The 20,707-nt window shown below is 37.4% G+C and overlaps 1 protein-coding gene across 11 annotated transcripts in view; it reads right to left on the reverse strand.

Annotated features, from left to right (window-relative positions):
• Nucleotides 1-20,707, reverse strand: part of SLCO1A2 (solute carrier organic anion transporter family member 1A2) — a 158,775-nt gene that overhangs the window by 25,702 nt on the left and 112,366 nt on the right. For all 11 annotated transcript variants that reach the window (NM_001261711.1, XM_077952614.1, XM_028828876.2 and 8 more), the window contains 5 exon segments: nucleotides 2,709-2,930; nucleotides 3,543-3,641; nucleotides 6,823-6,969; nucleotides 9,308-9,414; nucleotides 16,944-17,076. In NM_001261711.1, coding sequence (NP_001248640.1) covers nucleotides 2,709-2,930; nucleotides 3,543-3,641; nucleotides 6,823-6,969; nucleotides 9,308-9,414; nucleotides 16,944-17,076 — 708 coding nt within the window.

A 20,707-nucleotide genomic window follows, 5' to 3' on the forward strand; every position in this document is an offset into this window, starting at 1 on the left:
AAATGAACTTGGCTTTGCATTTTATGACTGGCTTTTCCTGAAACATCCACCTCCTCAACAAATTATGCTTTTTACTATTTTGTAATGTGTATGTGTTTGTTAATTCCTTTTTCCTCTTAAAAGCTGAAGTCATAGAAATGTTTGGTGGCTTCCGGAAGTCAGTGATGTAGCTGACTGGGTAGGGATCAGAACACAATAGATTTGCCCTCAATAAGTCACTATTGAGTCTTAAAGATCAATAAGCAAAACAACAAAGTGACCAAAATATTGTCTACGTCCACAGCATTTTATTTCTAATCTTTTGTTCTTCTATTAATATATTATATTTTCTACAGCTCATTAGAATGAAAGATGCTTGTTCTGTTCTGTAATGTCTGCAGAAAAATCAAGTTGATAAAGAAGATTTCACATAAATATTTATTTTATCACTCCTTGAACATTTGAAATAAAGATATATGTGGGAATTAATGAGATATGAATGTTCTCAAGTATCCAGAATTTTTTTTTTTTTTTTTTTGCTTCCTCAGAACAACAGTTTCAGTGGTTCTGCCAATGGTTCTCAACAAGATCTACCTGGAGATATTTTTTAAAATACCAACATCCAGGTCCCACCCTCAGCGATGCTGATTCATTTGGTACATTCTAAGGACTATGTAAATGATTTAATCAAAAATTATTCCTGTTAGAAAAAGCACAGAGCCAAATGTGTGGCCTGCCTCTAGTAATGTGTGGCCTGCCTCTAGTAATGTGTGGCCTGCCTCTAGTAATGTGTGGCCTGCCTCTAGTAATGTGTGGCCTGCCTCTAGTAATGTGTGGCCTGCCTCTAGTAATGTGTGACCTGCCTCTAGTAATGTGTGACCTGCCTCTAGTAATGTGTGGCCTGCCTCTAGTAAATGTTCTTGGTCACACTGCTGCCATTCAGGATCAAGTTCTCACTTTTAATTTCCTTTCACTTTTCCTGTCCACATGTTCTCTGTCTTGACTTTCTTATTTTGCACAATCCTGGTTTGCTTAATAAACTGCTCACAATTCATTCTGGAACAAAATTTCAATAAATAAATAATTTAGAAGAGGAAGACACACAGATTAATGCAAACAAATGAGTTATAATTATAAAATTTATATTTATGAATAGGGTACCTGACAGGAGAGAGAGTTACCGTCCGACTCTGAAGGTTTTTAAGTCACCCATGTTTGTTGACATCCCTGTCCTAATAGATGAGTTTCAGAAGCACAAGTTTGTTTTCTATGTCTTGCAACAAGCTAAGCTCTTTACTGATTTTGAAAATGGAACTGATCTTGCAGACCACAAGAGGTCTATCAGTCCATAACAATCCTTTAAGAAGAGTTTTTAATATCATCAGAATGATTCTGAGAATTTGCAAGATTCTGAGTTGGCTCCTAATGACCCAAGATGTATTAAATTATGCTCAATTGTGATTTAAGAGAATTTATAATTGTTAAAAAAATTTCCTTGCAAATTGACATTGTAACTTATGGGTGATGATAGAAACAGCAACGGCAACAATAAAAGTACTAACACTAGTATCAGTATTAATAATAATGTGTGCTAGAATGTCTTTTACCTTCCCACCACAATAATTTATCCCCATTTGACAGAAAACTGAGCCCCTCCCCATCCATCAAATAAACATTTTTAAGTTCCAATACCCAGACCTTTTGGGAATACTACAGAACTTCCAGGCATCAATCAGTTTTAAAATTTCCTAGGTGATTCCAATGTGCAGCCAAGTTTGAGCATCAGTGCTCTTGAGTACTAAATACTGAGGCTTTTTTAGTTTAGTTTCCCACAGAAAACCCTTCTGTAAATTATGCTTTGAGCTTTTATTGAGGTTCTGTACCAAAAAAAAAATGTTACATGAAATTTACCCTTTCATTTGCTGGAAAACCGCTATGTGGCTCAATATTACCTGTATCATACATCATATGATCATTTTTTATTTTTTTCTACAATTTCTTCCTTGGAGAACTGCTTCTTTTTATAAATTTTTATAAATAATTCTTTTCTTTTTTTATAATTTCTTTTTATAAATTATTTATATTTCTTTTTATAAATTATTTATAATTATTCTTCCCTCTACCAAGTATAGAGAGGTGGGTCACTGATCATGTTTTTTATTTTTTTTTCCTTTCTGCTTTAACTTCCAGGAAGCTCATAATTAAACTAACACATTGGTTACAAAACTATACTACCTATTAAGATTAGAGTATACACTTTCCTACTTTTGTTCTTAGTTTAAATTTGCTTGTTCATTTTGTTTCAATTCAACCTATGTTCTCTGAAAAATGGGTTTTTTGAGCAAATGAGACTATATATATATCTATATATATGAGAGTATATACATATAGTCTCATTTGCTCAAAAAACCCATTTTACAGAGAACACAGATATAGATATAGATATAGATATAGATATAGATATAGATATCTGAGAGAGAGAGAGTGCCAAGACTGACATAAAAGTTTACATGAATGCTAATCTGAAATAATTCAGCTTCCAAATTATATTATTTCTTTTCAAGTAGCACCATAGGAAGAAAAGGACTAGTTAGGTATTACTGACTGGTGACAGTTGATGACAAATTGTCTCAACACAGGATAGCATATCATAGTGTTAGACTAAAATACAGACATATCTACATGAAATAAAAGGTCAATTTCATAGTATTTAAAATATGTATATTTGCCTTTAGTGATTCCATATTTTTCTTTCTTGTCCTCTTCTCTTTGTTTGTCTTCATTTTCATTTTTAATGATGTCAGCATTATTCTCCAGTCCTTCCTTTGGAAGTGTTTTGGGCAAAAAGAAAAAAGGAATGGCAGTGAGCACATTAACTCCTGCACAAATCAGAAAGCCAAACCACCATGCACCAACCCAACGAGTGTCAGTGGGAGTTATGGTCAGATCATCTGTAAAAAAATATACACACTTTTATTAGCTTAAGTCAGTATTTTCTGTATAGATTAATACATTTTCTGTATGTATTAATACTTAAGTCAGTATTTTCTGTATAGAAAATTCTTAAAATTAGAATTATCAGGTCCTAACCAAGTATAAAATTGGCTTACAATTCAGACACTGATAAAATTTTTCTAATAATATGTGGTGTTATAATATTGTCTAGTAATAAATTAGGCTGGTTATCTGTCTATCATGTAAGGGATTTAAAAGCAGGTATTAATTAAACAGCTACAAGTTCTATCTCATCATCAATAAATGATTGCTTAATTGAAATAAATTCAAACCTACATGCCTAAATTTTGTAAAACCAAGAAATACAGTTGAAGTGCAGTAGAAAGAGCATGTGATTCTGTGTCAGATTAGCATTTTATTTTGCTCTACTGTTTTCTGGTTTGGAATATTTGAAAAGTTATTTAAATTCCTCCACTAGAGTTTCTCACTTTTAAAGTGGAGATCATTTAACAAATTGAAGGTCAAGTAAGGCCATGATTACATGTGATAATATACCTGAGATGCTTTGTATACTCTAGACACTGTACAAATAGATTTTATTGAATTACCTGTGTTCACAGATCCAGCGTCAACATAAACATTTGCACAGAATGATGCCAACAAAAGTCCAATCAAAGGACCAATAATAGCTCCTGTTTCTATAAGCCCTAAAAATAAATAAAAGTATAAGGTTATAGTACAGTTATATGCCCACATAAAGAGTTCTAGGTCCATGAAAAGCCTGAAGATTGATGTTTTTGCCTTGGATACTTTTGACTAGATGTACAATTTATATGAAAGTTAAGCTTGATGTACATATAAGTGACAGTTGTTTCTGCAAATGTTGAAAAAGAAGCCTCCTAATTTAAAGCCACTTTCCCTGGCCTCCAAATTCTCTTTCATGTTGGGTCACAAGTAGAGATTTGCTGTAGCAACACAGGCAGTCCCAGCTGGGATCATGCCATCGACTAGGTCATGATATAACCAAGGTCCTGTTAATTCATCCCCCAGGCATGTTTTGGGAGGAATTCTGAAGCAATACCATCTTATAATGGATCTCTCATGGCACATTCCTCAAAAAAGTTTCAGTCTCAGATTTACTACTTGAAACTTCCTTCTGGCTATGTCCTCATTATTATTATATGATACACAACTCTTTGATTTTATCATGTTCTCCTTCCTTTTCTTCCACATTTTTATTCCATCAGTCCTATCCGTCTTCATTTGAATTCTTATCTATTAAAATACCATCATCAGCTGTCTCATCACTTGTCTACAATTCAGAACCTATGCTGAACCTTCCCTGATCTCTGAAAATCCAGACACGAGCTTCTTCAACTTTCTTCCTGTTCACTTCAAAATTTGGCTTTGCCTATTATCTCTGCCTTCTCCACGGTTCTATAGAGAACCCACCCTATACACACCTAACTTCTTGGTTCCAACCCCTTCTATCTTCTCTAAGGTTTTGCTCTACCAAACACTCCCTCTCTTGTGCGTGTTCAATTTCCCCATAGCCAATGATTCTACAAAATCTCAAATCCACCCTGCTTTTTCTCCTTTCACTATACTCTCTGCCTCTACTTCCTCACCTCTCCCTCACTTTACTCAAATCCTTTTACGTTCTCCCCCAAATACTCTCAGGTAGCCCCAGTGATCTCTTTGTCACTAATTTAGTGCCCTCTTTTGGTCTTCATCTACCTAGCTTTCTAGGTTATTTGACATTGTTGGCCAATAATTTCTAGATTATTTTCACATTTCTTCCTAAGACTTTCATTAAACTAGACACGTATTGTTTCATTGTGTTCTTATGACTATTCCTTCTTTGATTTTCCTTTCTCCTATTCTATTTACTAAGTAGAAACCTTTCCCAGTATTTTATCCTAATATCTCTCAGTATATATACGGTCTTCCACAGCAACCTCATTTCTCCCTCTTGATTTCATTTATTACCTCTCTATAGATAATTCTTGAGCATTTTTTTTTTTTTGAGACGGAGTTTCGCTCTTGTTGCTCAGGCTGGAGTGCAGTGGCACGCTCTCAGCTCACTGCAACCTCCACCTCCCGGGTTCAAGTGATTCTCCTGTCTCAGTTTCCCGAGTAGCTGGGATTACAGGCACCCACCACACCTGGCTAATTTTTGTATTTTTAGTAGAGATGGGGTTTTATCATATTGGCAGGCTGGTCTCAAACTCCTGACTTCAGATGATCTGCCCACCTTAGCCTCCTGAGTAGCTGGGATTATAGGCACATGCAACCACACTTGGCTAATTTTTGTATTTTTAGTAGAGACGGGGTTTCATCATATTGATCAGGTGGGTCTTGAACTCCTGACCTCAGGTGATTTGTCCTTCTCGGCCTCCCAAAGTGCTGGGATTACAGGCATGAGCCACCACACCCGGTCGATTCTCCAACTTTTAACCTAGCTTTTGTGTTCTCTTCTAAACTCCAGAGCCATACATGGAACTGTTTTCTTGGTGTAGAGCTATTTGATTTATAGTTATTTGGTTATGGATACACACACGAACACACACTATATATGTATATACATATATATACACACACTATATATATAGTACTAATAATTATGTAGTTCTTTATTTACTAACCTTATATGGACCATATCATCCTCATTTTAATATGTATTAGAGATCATCACAGCTATGTTTATGTATAATACACCCTAGTATTTGTTGAATAAAGATATAGACATCATAGCAAGTTGTTTGTTAATTTATTGTAGGAGAGTATTTGCATTCTTTTAATATAAGTGTGTGAAGGAAGTTAAAAGGACTGAATAGAAAATCACTGGAAAAGATTATTGCAAAATTAGTGAGTTGCTGCCAAAATGTGTCAAAAGTCACTTGGGTTAATGATTCCTCAATATTTTAATCCATCTTGATTATGTATAAATTATTTCCATCTTCTCTCACCCTCTTTGACTTTTCTAGTTTTTAAAAGATATGCCTACATACATTAATGGCAAAATGTCCCTATACTAAACGTTATGAGTTTATGACCAACTATTGATAGAATAACAAAACATATAAGCAAGTCATGCATAATAAATTAAGAATATTTCAGAGATTGGAAGGCAGCACAAGAAAGTGGGTCTTAAGTTGGCTATTGTGCCAGGTGACCTACATGGATTTTAAAATGATAATTTCAAGAAACATAAACAAAAAGATGAAGACGTATTTGTGAAAAATATCAAGAAGCCTGACTATATGGAGAGATCATGATGAAGAGAAACTATATAGAAAACTAAGTAAGTGAATGTCATGCAGAGCCATGAGTAATAAGTGGAGAGATCAGATTTAATAAATGAGGAGCTTATATGTGTCATAAATATAGTAGAGAAGACATGATTAAAATAATGCTTGAGAAAAAATATATTGCAGGAATGTTTCTTAAAAACTGAGAAAAGAAAATACTGAAGAGAAAATAATTAATAAAAAGAACCTACAGACAAAGTAATGAGAACCTCAACAAAAACAGAGGTAGTGAAAATAGTGAGAAAGGTTTTGAATGCATGGAACATTTTGGAGAAAACATTGGTAAGTCTCTTAACACATTGGATATGGTGTGGTGCAAAGCAAATGACAGGGTCACCTCCAGGAGCACTACATTTGTGGTATTTCCAATAGTAGAAAGTAGATTTATTAACAAAGTAGCTCATCGTCATTTAGCATATCTCATCTCCATTCAATAAACTTTTATGAAAGGCCAACTGTGCCAAGACACTCCACTCATCATTGTGGAAATCACTAAGACTACAAAAGTATAACTCATTTCTAACCTCAAGGAACTTATTGCCCTGAAAAGAAGCTAAGGTAGATTTTCAAAACTTACCAATATATAAAGGAGAATTTTCAGATTTGGCAAAATCTTCTATATAGGAAATACCCAAAGGCAGGATGGGAGTTTCGCCCATTCCACGTACAATATTGCCTACCAGGACGTACACCCACATTAATGATTTAACTTCCTTTGTACACTCTGCATTAAAAAAAAAAAGACATGACATTAGCACATTGACAATAAAGTGTCAGTAATATTAATTCTATGTTTTCTGTAGGCATTTCACAGTTATATGACGATGGCCCCTTGTCAATGATTTATATTACTATTCCAGCAATGACTTCTTGGGGCACCCCTAGTGCATTTTCTGACAGCAGACTTGAGTATGGGCAAGTGTAAGTGATATGCTGGAGCCAGTTCCTACTGAGTTGGGAGAGATAAATATACACACCTCCCGAGGTGCTCAGTGACACCTCATTGGTAGTTTCATAGCAGTGTTACACCACAGAAATTGGTAAACATTAAAAATCAAGGTTTTTAAATTCTCTACAGAGATTCAGTTTCTTAGCAACTCCCGAACTCATTCAGCTGCTACAAGTGCTTCCCCATTCCTATCCAACTTTGGGGAGACAAAAACACAAAAGTATCTTTCTCTAGAATTGGTACTATATTTATAAGATTTAAACAAAAGTTCGCTAAAGCGTGAATTCTCTACAGCTCTAATTATTTCATAGAAACTAAAAATATTTAACTGGGTGTTCATCATAGGTTCTCTACAGAGCATGTTGTATACTGTAACAACCAAATAACTTTCAATACAGAAATCCACCCCAATCCGTGGAGACACAGCTACTTAGTACAGTAACCAAGACTAGACCAAAGGGAATAGAAAGTGAGAAAGATAGGGAGATCTCTGAAGAATTATGTCAATCTCTTTGCCATCTATGTTCTAGGCTGAAATAGCTGATAAGCTGGGAGGAAGCTCTGCGGAATCCCGTTTTCAGGGAAGTGAAGGTCAATGCACTCTTCACCTCCTGTAAATTGGCCAGGTGAGACTGTGAGGTCCTGACCACAGCTGGGTCCAGGAATTTCTTGTGAGCGCTATCTCTCTGTTATTTCCAGTCAGAAAATAATAGTCTCTATTTCTGGATATTCAGATTTTTTGTGTGATGCACAAAGTGATTTGTGTCTACAGATCACAGGCAAACTCTAGGCCTATTCTAGGGCAAAATTGAAAGCATCAATCCACCTTCCTGGAGATGTGCCAGAATGGGAAGGTTTTGCTATATCCACAATGAAGCCGACTAGCACCTGGGTCAGTCTTTGGCAATAGCCAGCTCAGGAAGAGAACACAGACCACTGTTAATATCACTGTTTTCCTTTGTTTCCCCCACGGGAGTTCTTTGGCTTCTTCTGAGACAGATATTTTTCAATTTTTTGAAACTGTTTTGGTTTCCTGATTCAATGATGGTCATGAAATTCCCACCCTTGTGGACTACCGCAACTTCCATGAACATGCATCCAGAATAAAAATGTCCCCATAAAAATGTTGAGTCATCAGAGTCATCTCCAGACCAAGTATAACCAGAAGATTATACAAGTCTCATAGCAGAAGGGACAGAAGGGGCAGAAGTCAATACATTGGTGCCTAGAGCTATCGGCAGCTTAAAGAAGTACTACTATTGTGTAGAATTTTAAAGCACTATCTCCAGTAGAGAGAAAAAAAAAAAGAGCAGAAAGACAAGTTCCTAAGTCGATAGAAAGGAAATAGAGTAATTCAGAACTATAGTGTACTTGCCTGTTTTCCCTGCTATTAAAGATCAGTTGTAGAACACAAATCTCTTGAACTTTGTTTCTGTCTGTAGTTCCTATTTTACATAATCATATACACCAAATCATCAGCATAAATCTGTTCTTTTAAGACATTTTCCTCTGTGGAATGAACTTGACAGTGATCCTTGGAAAGATGTCTTTGACTCTTTTTTTTTTTTTTTTTTTTTGGAGGAAAGTCTCACTCTGTTGCCCAGGCTGGAGTGCAATGGCGCAATCTTGGATCACTGCATCCTCCGCCTCCTGGGTTCAAGCGATTCTCCTGCCTCAGCCTCCTGAGTAGCTGGGATTACAGGTGCCCCCTGCCATGCCCGGCTAATTTTTGTATTTTTTAATAGAGTGAGGTTTCACCATGTTGGCCAGACTGGTCTCGAACTTCTGACCTCAGGTGATCCATCCATCTCAGTCTCCCAAAGTGCTGGGTTACTTTGGGAGTAAATGCACCCGGCCCTCTGACTGATTGTTAAATAACCATGTTAATAAATCAACAAGGAACTCTTAATAAATACATTCAAATATAAGAAAAATAACATTCTTTATTATTAGCTATTCTTATTACCCATTGTAACTCCTTTGGAAGTTCCTGGAGAGAGAATATATCTTTGTTTAATTATCTAACTCAAGCAATATCTCATTCAGGCCCCTCAGCAGAAAGTGTTCAGTTATAAGTTCGCTGAACAAAAATCAATACAATGAGGTAGACAACCTGATGGATCCTGCGTTGGTCTTAAAATCTGGGTTCCATTTTCCATACACAAGAAACTGTTTGAGGACAAGTTGCCTGAAACTGAAACTGTAGATTCATATTCATATCTGCATAAACACAGGGAAAATATGTTTATTTTAAGGAAGTAACGAGGACAATGTGGGCAATGTACAGATTGTTACCTTCTGCTTCCCATACAACACAACATTCAAATCCAGCAAAAATGTCTTTTCATCGTTGGCATCCAAGTTATCACAAGTTAATATCATCAAAAAACTTGCCACTTTCTATAAATGTACAATCTTTTTATACTTAGCTTTCAATAATCTGCCTGTGATGATCTACCTTTAGATTATCAAATATAAACCTTCTTTGATTTTTAGGTTATCATTTCCTGGAAATAATTATTATGAGATAAGGAACACAAACTTTAAAAAATGTGAGATTTAATAATGTATAATTAAGAAGATAAATGCTTTGGAAGGAATAACACAAAAAAACAAGTCTTCAACTTGGCATTCTCTAAAGTTTGCTCAGAAGAAGCAAAACCTCCAGTTTCTGAGAAATCCTACAATAATTCCTCCATGCGTTTCATAAACCTCTAAGAAAAACAAAATATTTGTCCATCATAATGAGAGGCCTTAAGAGAATCTCAATCACCATGACACATAATGTAATGACTTTTTCTCTTCTCATAAGAACAAATGGATTAATAAACTATGACCATTTAATTTAAGCAAATTACCACAAGATCCACCTGCTTTTCCTCGGAAAGTAAATTACGTGCTGCAAGAATGGAAAAAAAAAAGTATATTCAATGAAGTCTCTGTTAGAAATAATGCTGGATTGCCTTCTGTGTTTCTATCAGATAAGGTAGCCAGAAGAAAACTTGCCCTTCTGAGTTGCACAAAAGCTAGAGTGTTATGCTTGGATGCCACTGATAGTCTTAATTTCTGTGCTATAGGATATAATAAGAAGTCTCAAAATACCTTCCCTTTACAACAATTGTTCAGTGATGCCCAAAGAGTTTGACTGTGAACTATAGACACAGGCTTTAATCCTATGAGACATGACAACCGCAAGGAAATAACACCTTTGGCAGGTGGTAGAAAGAAATGTAAATAGTAGCCGAATGTTACTTAACATTGTTTTGGATAGGCTAAGAAATAAAAGAAAAGGAAAGACTCTGCTTAGAAACTCTGATCCCTTCAAAAATACTTTAAACGAGAAAATATATTTTGTTAATTTATCCACTAAAAATCCAGTAACTCAAAGTCTATTCATTCCCAAAGCATCAGCAAAATGACAGTAAACAGATTTTCAAACAGAAGAGAAAAAGGCATAATTCCACAAGGAAAAAAAAGTAGAGAATTTTACAATAAAAGAGAGTTCAACATGATTTTGAAAATGGAAAAGCAGGTAACTGAGTGGTCACTGAAATAGAAGATATGAGAAGTGCAACTGTAAGTGCCTGCAAGAAAGCAATGCTGCAAAGCCCAGGAACATTCAGGCAAGATACTTAAATGCAAAAGTGAGTATGGTCCAAAACACAGAGGAGTGCAAACACTTTGGTTTAAAATGTGTTTAAGAAACGTTAAACTTCCAGAGACATTCCCTGCCATTCCAACTGAAAATGTTCATTGACTCCAGAGTCTGGAGAGGCACGTTGAGCATAGAAAGGCAATACAAAAAAATTGGGAGTATTAAGTTTAAAAAACTACATATCTACATATTAAACAGTGAGATTCCCACTTGCATTTGGCTGGTAGCTAAGTTTCTACCTCCCAAGCAACAGATTGAAGAATCCCTGTCTAGGATAACAGGTTGTGTCCAATTCTGAGCCATCTGCAAAACAGCCAGTCCCTGCTCAATGACTCTACAAAGAAGTCCTCCTTTAGCCAAGTCCTACACAGGTATACAGAACTTCCAGCTGGCTTCTTGTTGTTATTCCTCCCTCTTAAGTGTGAATAGATAACAAAGGACCACCAGATATATGAAAGAAGTCTGTAACAGTAAAGACAGCTACAAACAAATAAAAAAAAAACGGTACACTTGGAGGTGCCAGAGAACAAGAAGAAAAATGAACAAAATTTAGATGGGAAGAGATAATGCATTCTTGAAAGAACAATAAGATGTTCCTTCAAAAGGGACATTCAAAGAACAAGAGCCCTTGAAAATTAGAAATGTGGTAGCATAAGCTAGAAAGTCATTCAAAGGCATGGAAAATAAAGTTAAATCTCCCAGAAACTAACAAGACAAGACGACAAAAAATTAGGGATAAAAGATGAGAAAACATAAGGTTAATACAGGATGTCCAATATTCAAGTAATAGAAGATCTAGAAAAAGAAAACAATGTTATGAGAGAATGTAAAGGGGAGATATTATCAAAGAAATAACAAAAGTAAATTTTCCAAATGCCCAGATTGAAGGCTCCTGACACAATGGAGGAGACAGATTTATACCAACACAATTATCATGAATTTTGGACTTCGAGCTTAAAAGAAAATTCCAATAGTTTCCACTGAAAGAAAGCTGATCACAGAGATTAGAATGGCATAGGATTCTGAGTAATAACACTTGATTACAGGCTTCCTGTGTCAAGTGTTGATTACAAGTGTTAGATAGAGCTGGAAAACATTGGGAAAATGTCTTCAAAATCCCTAGGGAAAATATTTCCAATCTAGAATTTTATCCTAGCCAAAGTAACAATCAAATGTGGGAGTAAAATAGGAATATTTTCAGATGTACAAAGTCTTAAATTTTATACTTCCCTTGTACACTTCCTTGGAAAGCTATTAGATTATTGTCTTCACAAAAACAAGTGAAGAGGAAAGAGGAAAGCAGGAGACAGGACATCCAGAAAATGAATAACAATGTATGAAACAGCAAAAAAGCAAAGTCTCAAGGATAATGGTGAGGGAAAATTCCACAGAAACAGCAATGCAGCAGGTCTAGAGAATTCCAAGTTCAGATTGCAGATGGAGAATTGAAAGTGATATGTGAGGAATCTCCAAGACAAAAATCAAACTCTATGATATGAGATAAGAATATTGAGGAGACATTTGCCCTACCAGTGGAGAATTTGGTGATCAATCAGTGAACAATACAAAGAAAGCTAACCATATGATAAAATGAAGTAATTATTAAATCTAGAGCAAATAAAAAGTCATATAAGTAAAGAATGACAAGCGCATGGTTCAATGGTAAAAAAGATTTACATAATTATACAAATGTAAATAGTAAAAATGATTTTATGGTAGGAATTCAATACATATTGTGTAACACTAATGTATGGGCATACCTCAGAGACATTGCACGTTTGGTTCCAGATTGCCACAATAAAGTGAATACCACATGAATTTTTTAATTTTCTAATGCATATAAAAGTTATGTTTGCACTATATTGTAGCCTATTAAGTGTGCAACAGCATTATGTCTGAAACACAATGTACACACATTAATTTAAAATGCTTTATTGCTAAAAGATGCTAACAATCATCTGAGCCTTCAGAAAGTCATAATCATTTTGCTGGTAGAGGCTTTAGCCTCCATGTTGATGGCTGCTGGCTGATCAGGGTAGTGGCTATTGCAGGTTTTGGGGGCTGTGGAAATTTCTTAAAGTAAGACAATGATGAAGTTTCCTGTGTCAATTGACCCTTTCACAAAAGTTTTTTCTGTAGCACACAATGCTGTTTTGTTGTTGTTGTTTGTTTGTGTGTTTTTGAGACGGAGTCTCGCTCTGTCGCCCAGGCTGGAGTGCAGTGGTGCAATCTCGGCTCACTACAAGCTCCGCCTCCTGGGTTCACCCCAGGTTCACACCATTCTCGTGCCTCAGCCTCCCCAGTAGCTGGGACTACAGGCGCCCGCCACCACGCCCGGCTAATTTTTTTGTATTTTTAGTAGAGATGGGGTTTGACCGTGTTAGCCAGGATGTCCTGATCTCCTGACCTCGTGGTCCTCCCGCCTTGGCCTCCCAAAGTGCTGGGATTACAGGCCTGAGCCACTGCGCCCAGCAACACATAATGCTGTTTGATAGCATTTTACCCACAGTAGAACTTCTTCCAAAACTGGAGTCAATCCTCTCACAAGCCCTACCTACCAATCCTTACAAGCTTTATCACCTAACTTTGTGTAATCTTCTAAAACATTAGCTGTCATTTCAACAGTGTTCGCAGCATCTTGATCAGTAGTAGATTCCATCACAGGAAACCACATTATTTGGTTGGTCATAAACAAAAAATCTTCATTTATTCAAGTTTTATTATGAGATTGAAGCAATTAAGTCACATCTTCAGATTCCATTTTAAATTCTAGTTCTCTTGCCCTTTCCACCACATCTGCATTGACTTTCTCCACTAAAGTCTTCTGACTTCCTTCACTAAAATCTTGAACCCCACAGGGTTATCCAAGAGGCTTTGAGTCAACTTTTCAAAATTCCTGTTAATGTTGAGATTTTGCCCTCCTCTCCTGTTCCTATTGGAATGTGGAACAGTGAATTCTTTCGAGAAGGTTTTCAATTTATGTTACTTAGATCCATCAGAAGAATCACTATTTATAACAGCAATATCCTTACAAACTGTGTGTATTAAATAGTAAGACTTGAAAGTCCAAATTACTCCTGATTCATGGGCCACAGAATGGATGTTGTGTTAGCAGGCATGAAGACAACATTCATCTCCATGTACATCTCCATCAGAGCTCCTAGAATGTCAATTAGCAGTAATATTTTGAAAAGACTTCTCCTCCCTATGTCTGAAAGTCCGAGGTGGCATCTTCTTTCAAAAGAAGGCTGTTTCCATTTTGTGAGGCCAAGGCAGGCAGATCACCTGAAGTCAGGAGTTTGGGACCAGCATGGCCAACGTGGTGAAATCCCGTCACTACAAAAAATACAAAAATTAGCCAGGTGTGGTGGTAGGCACCTGTAATCCCAGCTACTTGGGAGGCTGAGGCAGGAGAATCGCTTGAACCCAGGAGGCAAAGGTTTCAGTGAGCTGAGATCATGCCACTGCATTCCAGCCTGAGCAACAGCATGAGACGAAGAAGAAGAAGAAGGAGGAGAAGGAGAAGGAGAAGGAGAAGGAGAGGGAGAGGGAGAGGGAGAGGGAGAAGGAGAAGGAGAGGAGGAGGAGGAGGAGGAGGAGGGGGAGGAGGAGGAGGAGAAGGAAGAAGGAGGCTGTTTCATCCACATTGCAAATCTGTTATTTAGTGTAGCCACGTTCATCAATTAACTTAGCTAGATCTTCTGGATAACTTGCTGTAGCTTCTCCATCAGCACTTGCTGCTTCACCTTGTACTTTTATGTTAGGAAGACAGCTAAGATCTTTCCTTAAACCTCATGAACCCACCTCTGTTAGCTTAAAAATTTTCTTCTGCAGCTTCCTAATCTCTCAACTTTCGCAGAATAGAAGAGAGAGCCTTGCTCTTTTGGATTAAGGGAATGTTGTGGCTGGCTTAATCTTCTGTTCAGACTATTCAGACTTTCTCCATCTCAGCAATAAGACTGTTTCACTTTCTAATCATGTGTGTCTTCCTTGAAATAGCACTTTTTCTTTGTTTTCACAGCTTGGTTAACTAGTTGGTGCAAGTGGCTTTGCTTTGGGCCTCTCTTGGCTTTCAACTTGCCCTCCTCGCTGAGCTTAATCATTTCTAGCTTTTGATTTAAAGTGAGAGATGTGCAACTCTTCCTTTCACTTGAACACCTGGAGGCCACAATAGAGTTATTGTAATAATTGGCCTAATTTCAATATTTTTGTATCTAGGAGAATAAGCGGGCCCAAGGAGAGGGCAAAAAATGGGGCAATGGCTGATCAGTGGAGCAGTCAGAACACACGCAACATTTTATTGATAACGTTCACCATCCTAAGACTGGCACAGTGGCTCACGCCTGTAATCCCAACATTTTGAGAGTCTGAGGCAGGCAGATTGCTTGAACCCGGGAGTTCAGGACCAGCCAGGGCAATATGGCAAAATCCTGTCTCTACCAAAAAAAAAAAAGAAAATACAAAAATTAGCCAGGCATGGTGGCACGTGCCTATAGTTTCAGTCACTCGAGAGGCTGAGGTGAGAGGATCACCTGAGCCTGTGGAGGTCGAAGCTATAGTGAGTGAGATCACATTACTACACCCTACCTTGGGCGACACCATAGCTCTAAAAAAAAAAATACATAAATAAATAAATCACCATCTTAAATGGGCATAAGTTAGTGGCACATCAAAACAATTACATTAGTAATATCAATGATCACTAATCACAGATCACCATAACAGATACAATAATAATGCAAAAGTTTGAAATATTGCAAGAATTATCAAATGTGACCCAGACACAAAGTGAGCACATGCTATTGGAAAAATGATTCTAATCCTCAACATAGGGTTGCCATAAACCTTCAATTTGTGAAAAATGCAATATCTGCAAAGTGCAATAAAGTGAAATGCAATAAAGCAGGGTATGCCAGGATTCAAAACTAATAGAATAACATTTACTTAGAAATAAGGAGGCAAGGCTGGGCCAGGTGGCTCACGCCTGTAATCCCTCATTTTGGGAGGCTGAGGTGGGCGGACTGCTTGAACCCAGGAGTTCCAGACCAGCCTGCCCAATTTGGGGAAACCCCATCTTTACTATAAATACAAAAATTAACTGAGTGTAGTGGCACACAACTATAATCCCAGCTACTCAGGAGGCTGAGGCAGGAAAATCACTTGAACCCGGGAGGCAGAGGTTGCAGTGAGCCGGGAGATGGCACCACTGCACTCCAGCCTGGGCGACAGAGTGAGTGAGACTATCTCAACAAAAATAAAAACAGAGGCCAAGGCAAGCAGATCAGGAGGTTAGGAGATGGAGACCTTCCTGGCTAACATAGTGAAACCCCCATCTCTACTAAAAATACAAAAAATTAGCCAGGCATGGTGGCGCGTACGTGTAGTCCCAGCTACTTGGGAGGCTTGAGGCAGGAGAATTGCTTGAACCCTGGAGGCAGAGTTTGCAGTGACCCGAGATCGCGCCACTGCTCTCCAGCCTGGGTGACAGAGCGAGAGAGACTCCGTCTCAAAAAACTAAATAAATAATAAAAACAGAAAAACAGAAAAAAAAAGAAAGAAATTGGAAGCAAATAGAAGAAAGAGCTAAAAGTTGTAAGTGCTTGCCTCTGGAAAGCAGTAATAAGTGACAAGGGAGAACTTTTTGTCAGTATCAGCCTTTTTGTATAGTTTCTATTTTTATGACTTTGTACATAGTTACTTTTGTAAAAATTGAAAGAAAAATCAGTCTTCAGACTGGTCTGTCCCTTGGTGACCTGCAATTAAGCAGAACCTCATTATAATTAGAAGTATTTACATGGTCCTGAGAAGGGAATAATCCCAAGTTTCGGCCGGTCCTGAGAATCTTTTCACCAGACTCAACTCCACAAGAAAAGGTGTCAAATCCCCATTGTGTAAATTGACAAAATTGACTACGTAAATGGAAGTGAGGCAGCCAAAAGCACCAAATAGACAGATGGAACAGAATGTGCGTCTTCCCCTTCCCATTACAGTGCTCTATGCTGTTGGAAAGCATTGCTCCTTGAGAGGATAGTGCGAGCTTCATTTCCTGCAAGTGAAATTTGACCACCCAAAATTATCAGACTGGAATACTTACTGGTTCATGAGGAAATGAGGTAGTGATTTTAAGAAACAGCCTAAGCCCATAACCACACATCCAATGCCAATCATTATAGGTCTATGCAGTTTGGTTCCAAAATAACTCACAAATATAATCAACAAAAGATTTCCTAGGAAAAATTGAGAATAATCATTTTAAAAAGTATGAACAAAGTCTTAATTAACAGCCTCACCTGATTATTTACATTCTAGCGTTTACTGCATAACAACTATCTTAAATACTGGGATTTGTGCTAGGGTTGTATTAAATAATAAACAAATATAACACAATCCCTGCCCCGAAGAAAGGTTCTGTTTTGCAATGTAGGCAGATATAGAAACAGATATCTCTGAAACACCAACATTTATAGAGGGGAGAAGAAGAGAAGCCAGTGAAAGGGACTAAAGAATGGTTATGGGAAATTTGAAAGGCTCTATTTGTGACTATCTAGACTTGGGAAATGAGGTGCAAAAGAAGGTGTCAGCCTGCATGTGACCTCTGGCCTCTCTCTCAGTGCCTACTCCATAGAACATTATCATGTTTTCCTATGCCCAGAAAGAGAAGCAGAAGTCAAATTTAGATAGCTGAGTGTTTTGTAACTCATTATTTAAAAATACCTTCATTTTGGTCAACATGACCAAGACAAGGATCTATTTTTTTTTCTTTTTTTTTTTTTTTTTTTTTTTTTTGAGACGGAGTCTCGCTCTGTCACCCAGGCTGGAGTGCAGTGGCCGGATCTCAGCTCACTGCAAGCTCCGCCTCCCGGGTTTACGCCATTCTCCGGCCTCAGCCTCCCGAGTAGCTGGGACTACAGGCGCCCGCCACCTCGCCCGGCTAGTTTTTTGTATTTCTTAATAGAGATGGGGTTTCACCGTGTTAGCCAGGATGGTCTCGATCTCCTGACCTCGTGATCCGCCCGTCTCGGCCTCCCAAAGTGCTGGGATTACAGGCTTGAGCCACCGCGCCCGGCTATTTTTTTTTCTACTTCTTTCCCTAGATCAGACAATGTAGTTAAGTAAAAATTAGTAGACCCCCCCCACCCCTGCCTTCTACCGGGTCTTCAGTGAGTCTGGATTTGAGGAATAAAAATGGCAATGAAAAATGTATCCCCATGTCTTAGGATGAAGCTTTAGAATAAAGAAAGTAATGGGGGAAGGCCCATCTGATGGACAGATCCTTGAAGAGTGTGGAGTAAAGATTTGAAATAAACAAATATATGAGTAAGTTTTTTGCCAACCATACATTTTTTAATTCAGTAAATAATATCTACCTTGCTCCCACTATATATAAAGAATGCCTCTGCAATGACTCAAGATTATAAAAATTTCAAAAATTTTTTTCCTCAAGGAGTTAATAATCTTCTAAGTGGTGTATAGTTTGAAAACTTTTCTTTCCATCTATATTTTTCTCTAGTCTGCCCTGTATGTAGAATATACGTCCATTTGTACATTATTTTAAATGGAGAGCGCCCCACCCTAATAACTATATCAGCCACATTGACCTCTCTAGGTTTCTAAAATCTATCGCCAAAGCCACCCGTGTTGAAGGGAGTGTCTCCAGAGGCCACTGTTTGAAATTCATATCTATTTTTTTGAAAGGAGAAGAAAGGAAGAACTTTCCTTCTTCATGTAAGAGTGAGTTCGTGTTTTAAACTGCCTTGCTCTGTCGGGAAATAATTGCAACGAGAAAGCATGGGAAAAGGTAAGTAATTTTTTTCAAAGGTATGGAGAATGCTGCCTGTAAAACCGACTGGGGAAATGTAAGCTAAGTGATATGTTTATTGGCATTTATAAATTTCACACTATTTCTAATCTTCATCATTCTCCTCAAGCTATCTATCACCACCCACTAGTGGTAGAAATTGTTAATATTTTCTACGTTATCAAGAAATTTGGGGCAATCGAACATGAAGGCATTTGAGTTTTCCACCTGAAGGCCTTACCACCTTCCTTCAGTTTGAGAGGTTGGGGTGCCCATCTTACCATCTGACACTAAACACATCACCAGGGCACTGCCATTTTCTTCAGCCACTTACTCTAGTAATTAAAATCTCTCATATATATTTTAAGCCTCTCTCTCAACTAGACTTTAGCCTACACATATTCTCCAGTTTCTCTCCAAACTTCCCAGAACATTCATCCATATTCATAGATTCCACTTTTCCCCCTCCCTAATCCCCTAACATCGCTCCTACCTTCACTGCTCCCTAGCTTCTAAATTTGCTAGTGCCCTGGCAAAGACCATCAGTTATCTCCATATTATGCAACCCAGGGAATCGTTCTTCATTCTTATCTAACTGGATACTTCTAATGCTTTTCACACTGCTAATGCTTTATTTTTTTCAAATTTCTACTCCTTTGTCTTTCATAATACTATTTTCTCCTGGTTCCCCCTCTTGTTTCTCTGACCATTCCTTCTCTTCACATTGTCATAGACTCCTTTTCTTCTACCTGTGCCTTAAATGTTGTGCAGCTCAGGATCTATTCTTTGTCCATTGTAATTATCACCCTATATCCTCTCCCTAAATAATCTCATAAATTCTCTCTCTAGTTTTAGCAAACGCCTACTTACTTGCTAATCAATAGCTCCAGCCCAGATAGTTCCCCAGTGCTTCAGACTCACATAACTGCAATGTGAACATTGTCACCAACGGTCAGCAATAGAAGCTACAGATATGTTCAGATGACAATATGGCCATTGCAAACAATTTAAAATATTGACACAATAATTACTTTAAAATTAGTAACTTTTTAATTTAATGGGTTGATTAAAAGTATAAATATTACTATATAAAAATTTGTTTTAATATTTTGATAATTCTACTTCAATATAACTAGCTTCCTTTGCACCCATGTAGTTCTTTGTTGTGCAATTAAAATTATTATTCCAGGATCATACGGTGTTACAATGCTAAAAGAGTCCTTGACACAGAAAGGTTAATAACCCCTTCCAACCCTCAGTGACACTCCCTCTTCTAGAGGATTAAAAGGTAAATGCCATAGCAGGCACACAAAGCTCTCATTAACCCATTTCTCACCCCCGCCCATTTCTCCAGGCTCACATCCTAATCCTTTCCAATTTTATCTTGGCTAGTCAATGTTATCAAGCTAAATATTGTTCCTCACATAGTCTATTACGCTGCATCGTTCTTAGGCTTCTTCTACTGGAATTTTCTTCACATTTGCTTAACCTCGTTTCTTCTCCTAGAAAACTTTTAGTCAACCTCTGAGAGTCTGTCTTCCCTAAATGAGTCTATGTTTCTTCTGTTCCTGTAAGACCTTGTATATATTTACGCTACCAAACTTACTTCATTCAATTAATGTTATCATTATCTGCATCTCTACCTTCCGTTAGATTATGAACTGAGTCAATTTGTGGGCTATACATGGAGTTAGTTCTAACTCCCTCACTGGGATCAGCACACAGGAGATACAGGGTAAGATCTAAGGGAGCTGAACACTAGTAGATAAGCTCAAGAATCACTTATTTCAGTTTTGCTTCTCCTCAATCCTGATTTTTTAAATATATTTATATTAAAGGCAATTATCACCTTGAAGAAAGTGGAAGCTATTACAAAACTAGAAAAGAGTGACACTCATATTTCTATATAACTTTTTTCATGGAAGAAATCCTTCTTTCCCTCATTCTCCCTCTCTGTGGTCACATATTCCCAGTCATCCACAAAAATCAGAATCTACGAGTAGACTTTATTCTTCCCTACAGGCTGCCTCTGAAATAAATTCAGAGAGATATAAAAGCAA

This window comes from Macaca mulatta, chromosome 11, assembly GCF_049350105.2.
Source record: "Macaca mulatta isolate MMU2019108-1 chromosome 11, T2T-MMU8v2.0, whole genome shotgun sequence".
In the NCBI taxonomy this organism is placed as follows: domain Eukaryota; kingdom Metazoa; phylum Chordata; class Mammalia; order Primates; family Cercopithecidae; genus Macaca; species Macaca mulatta.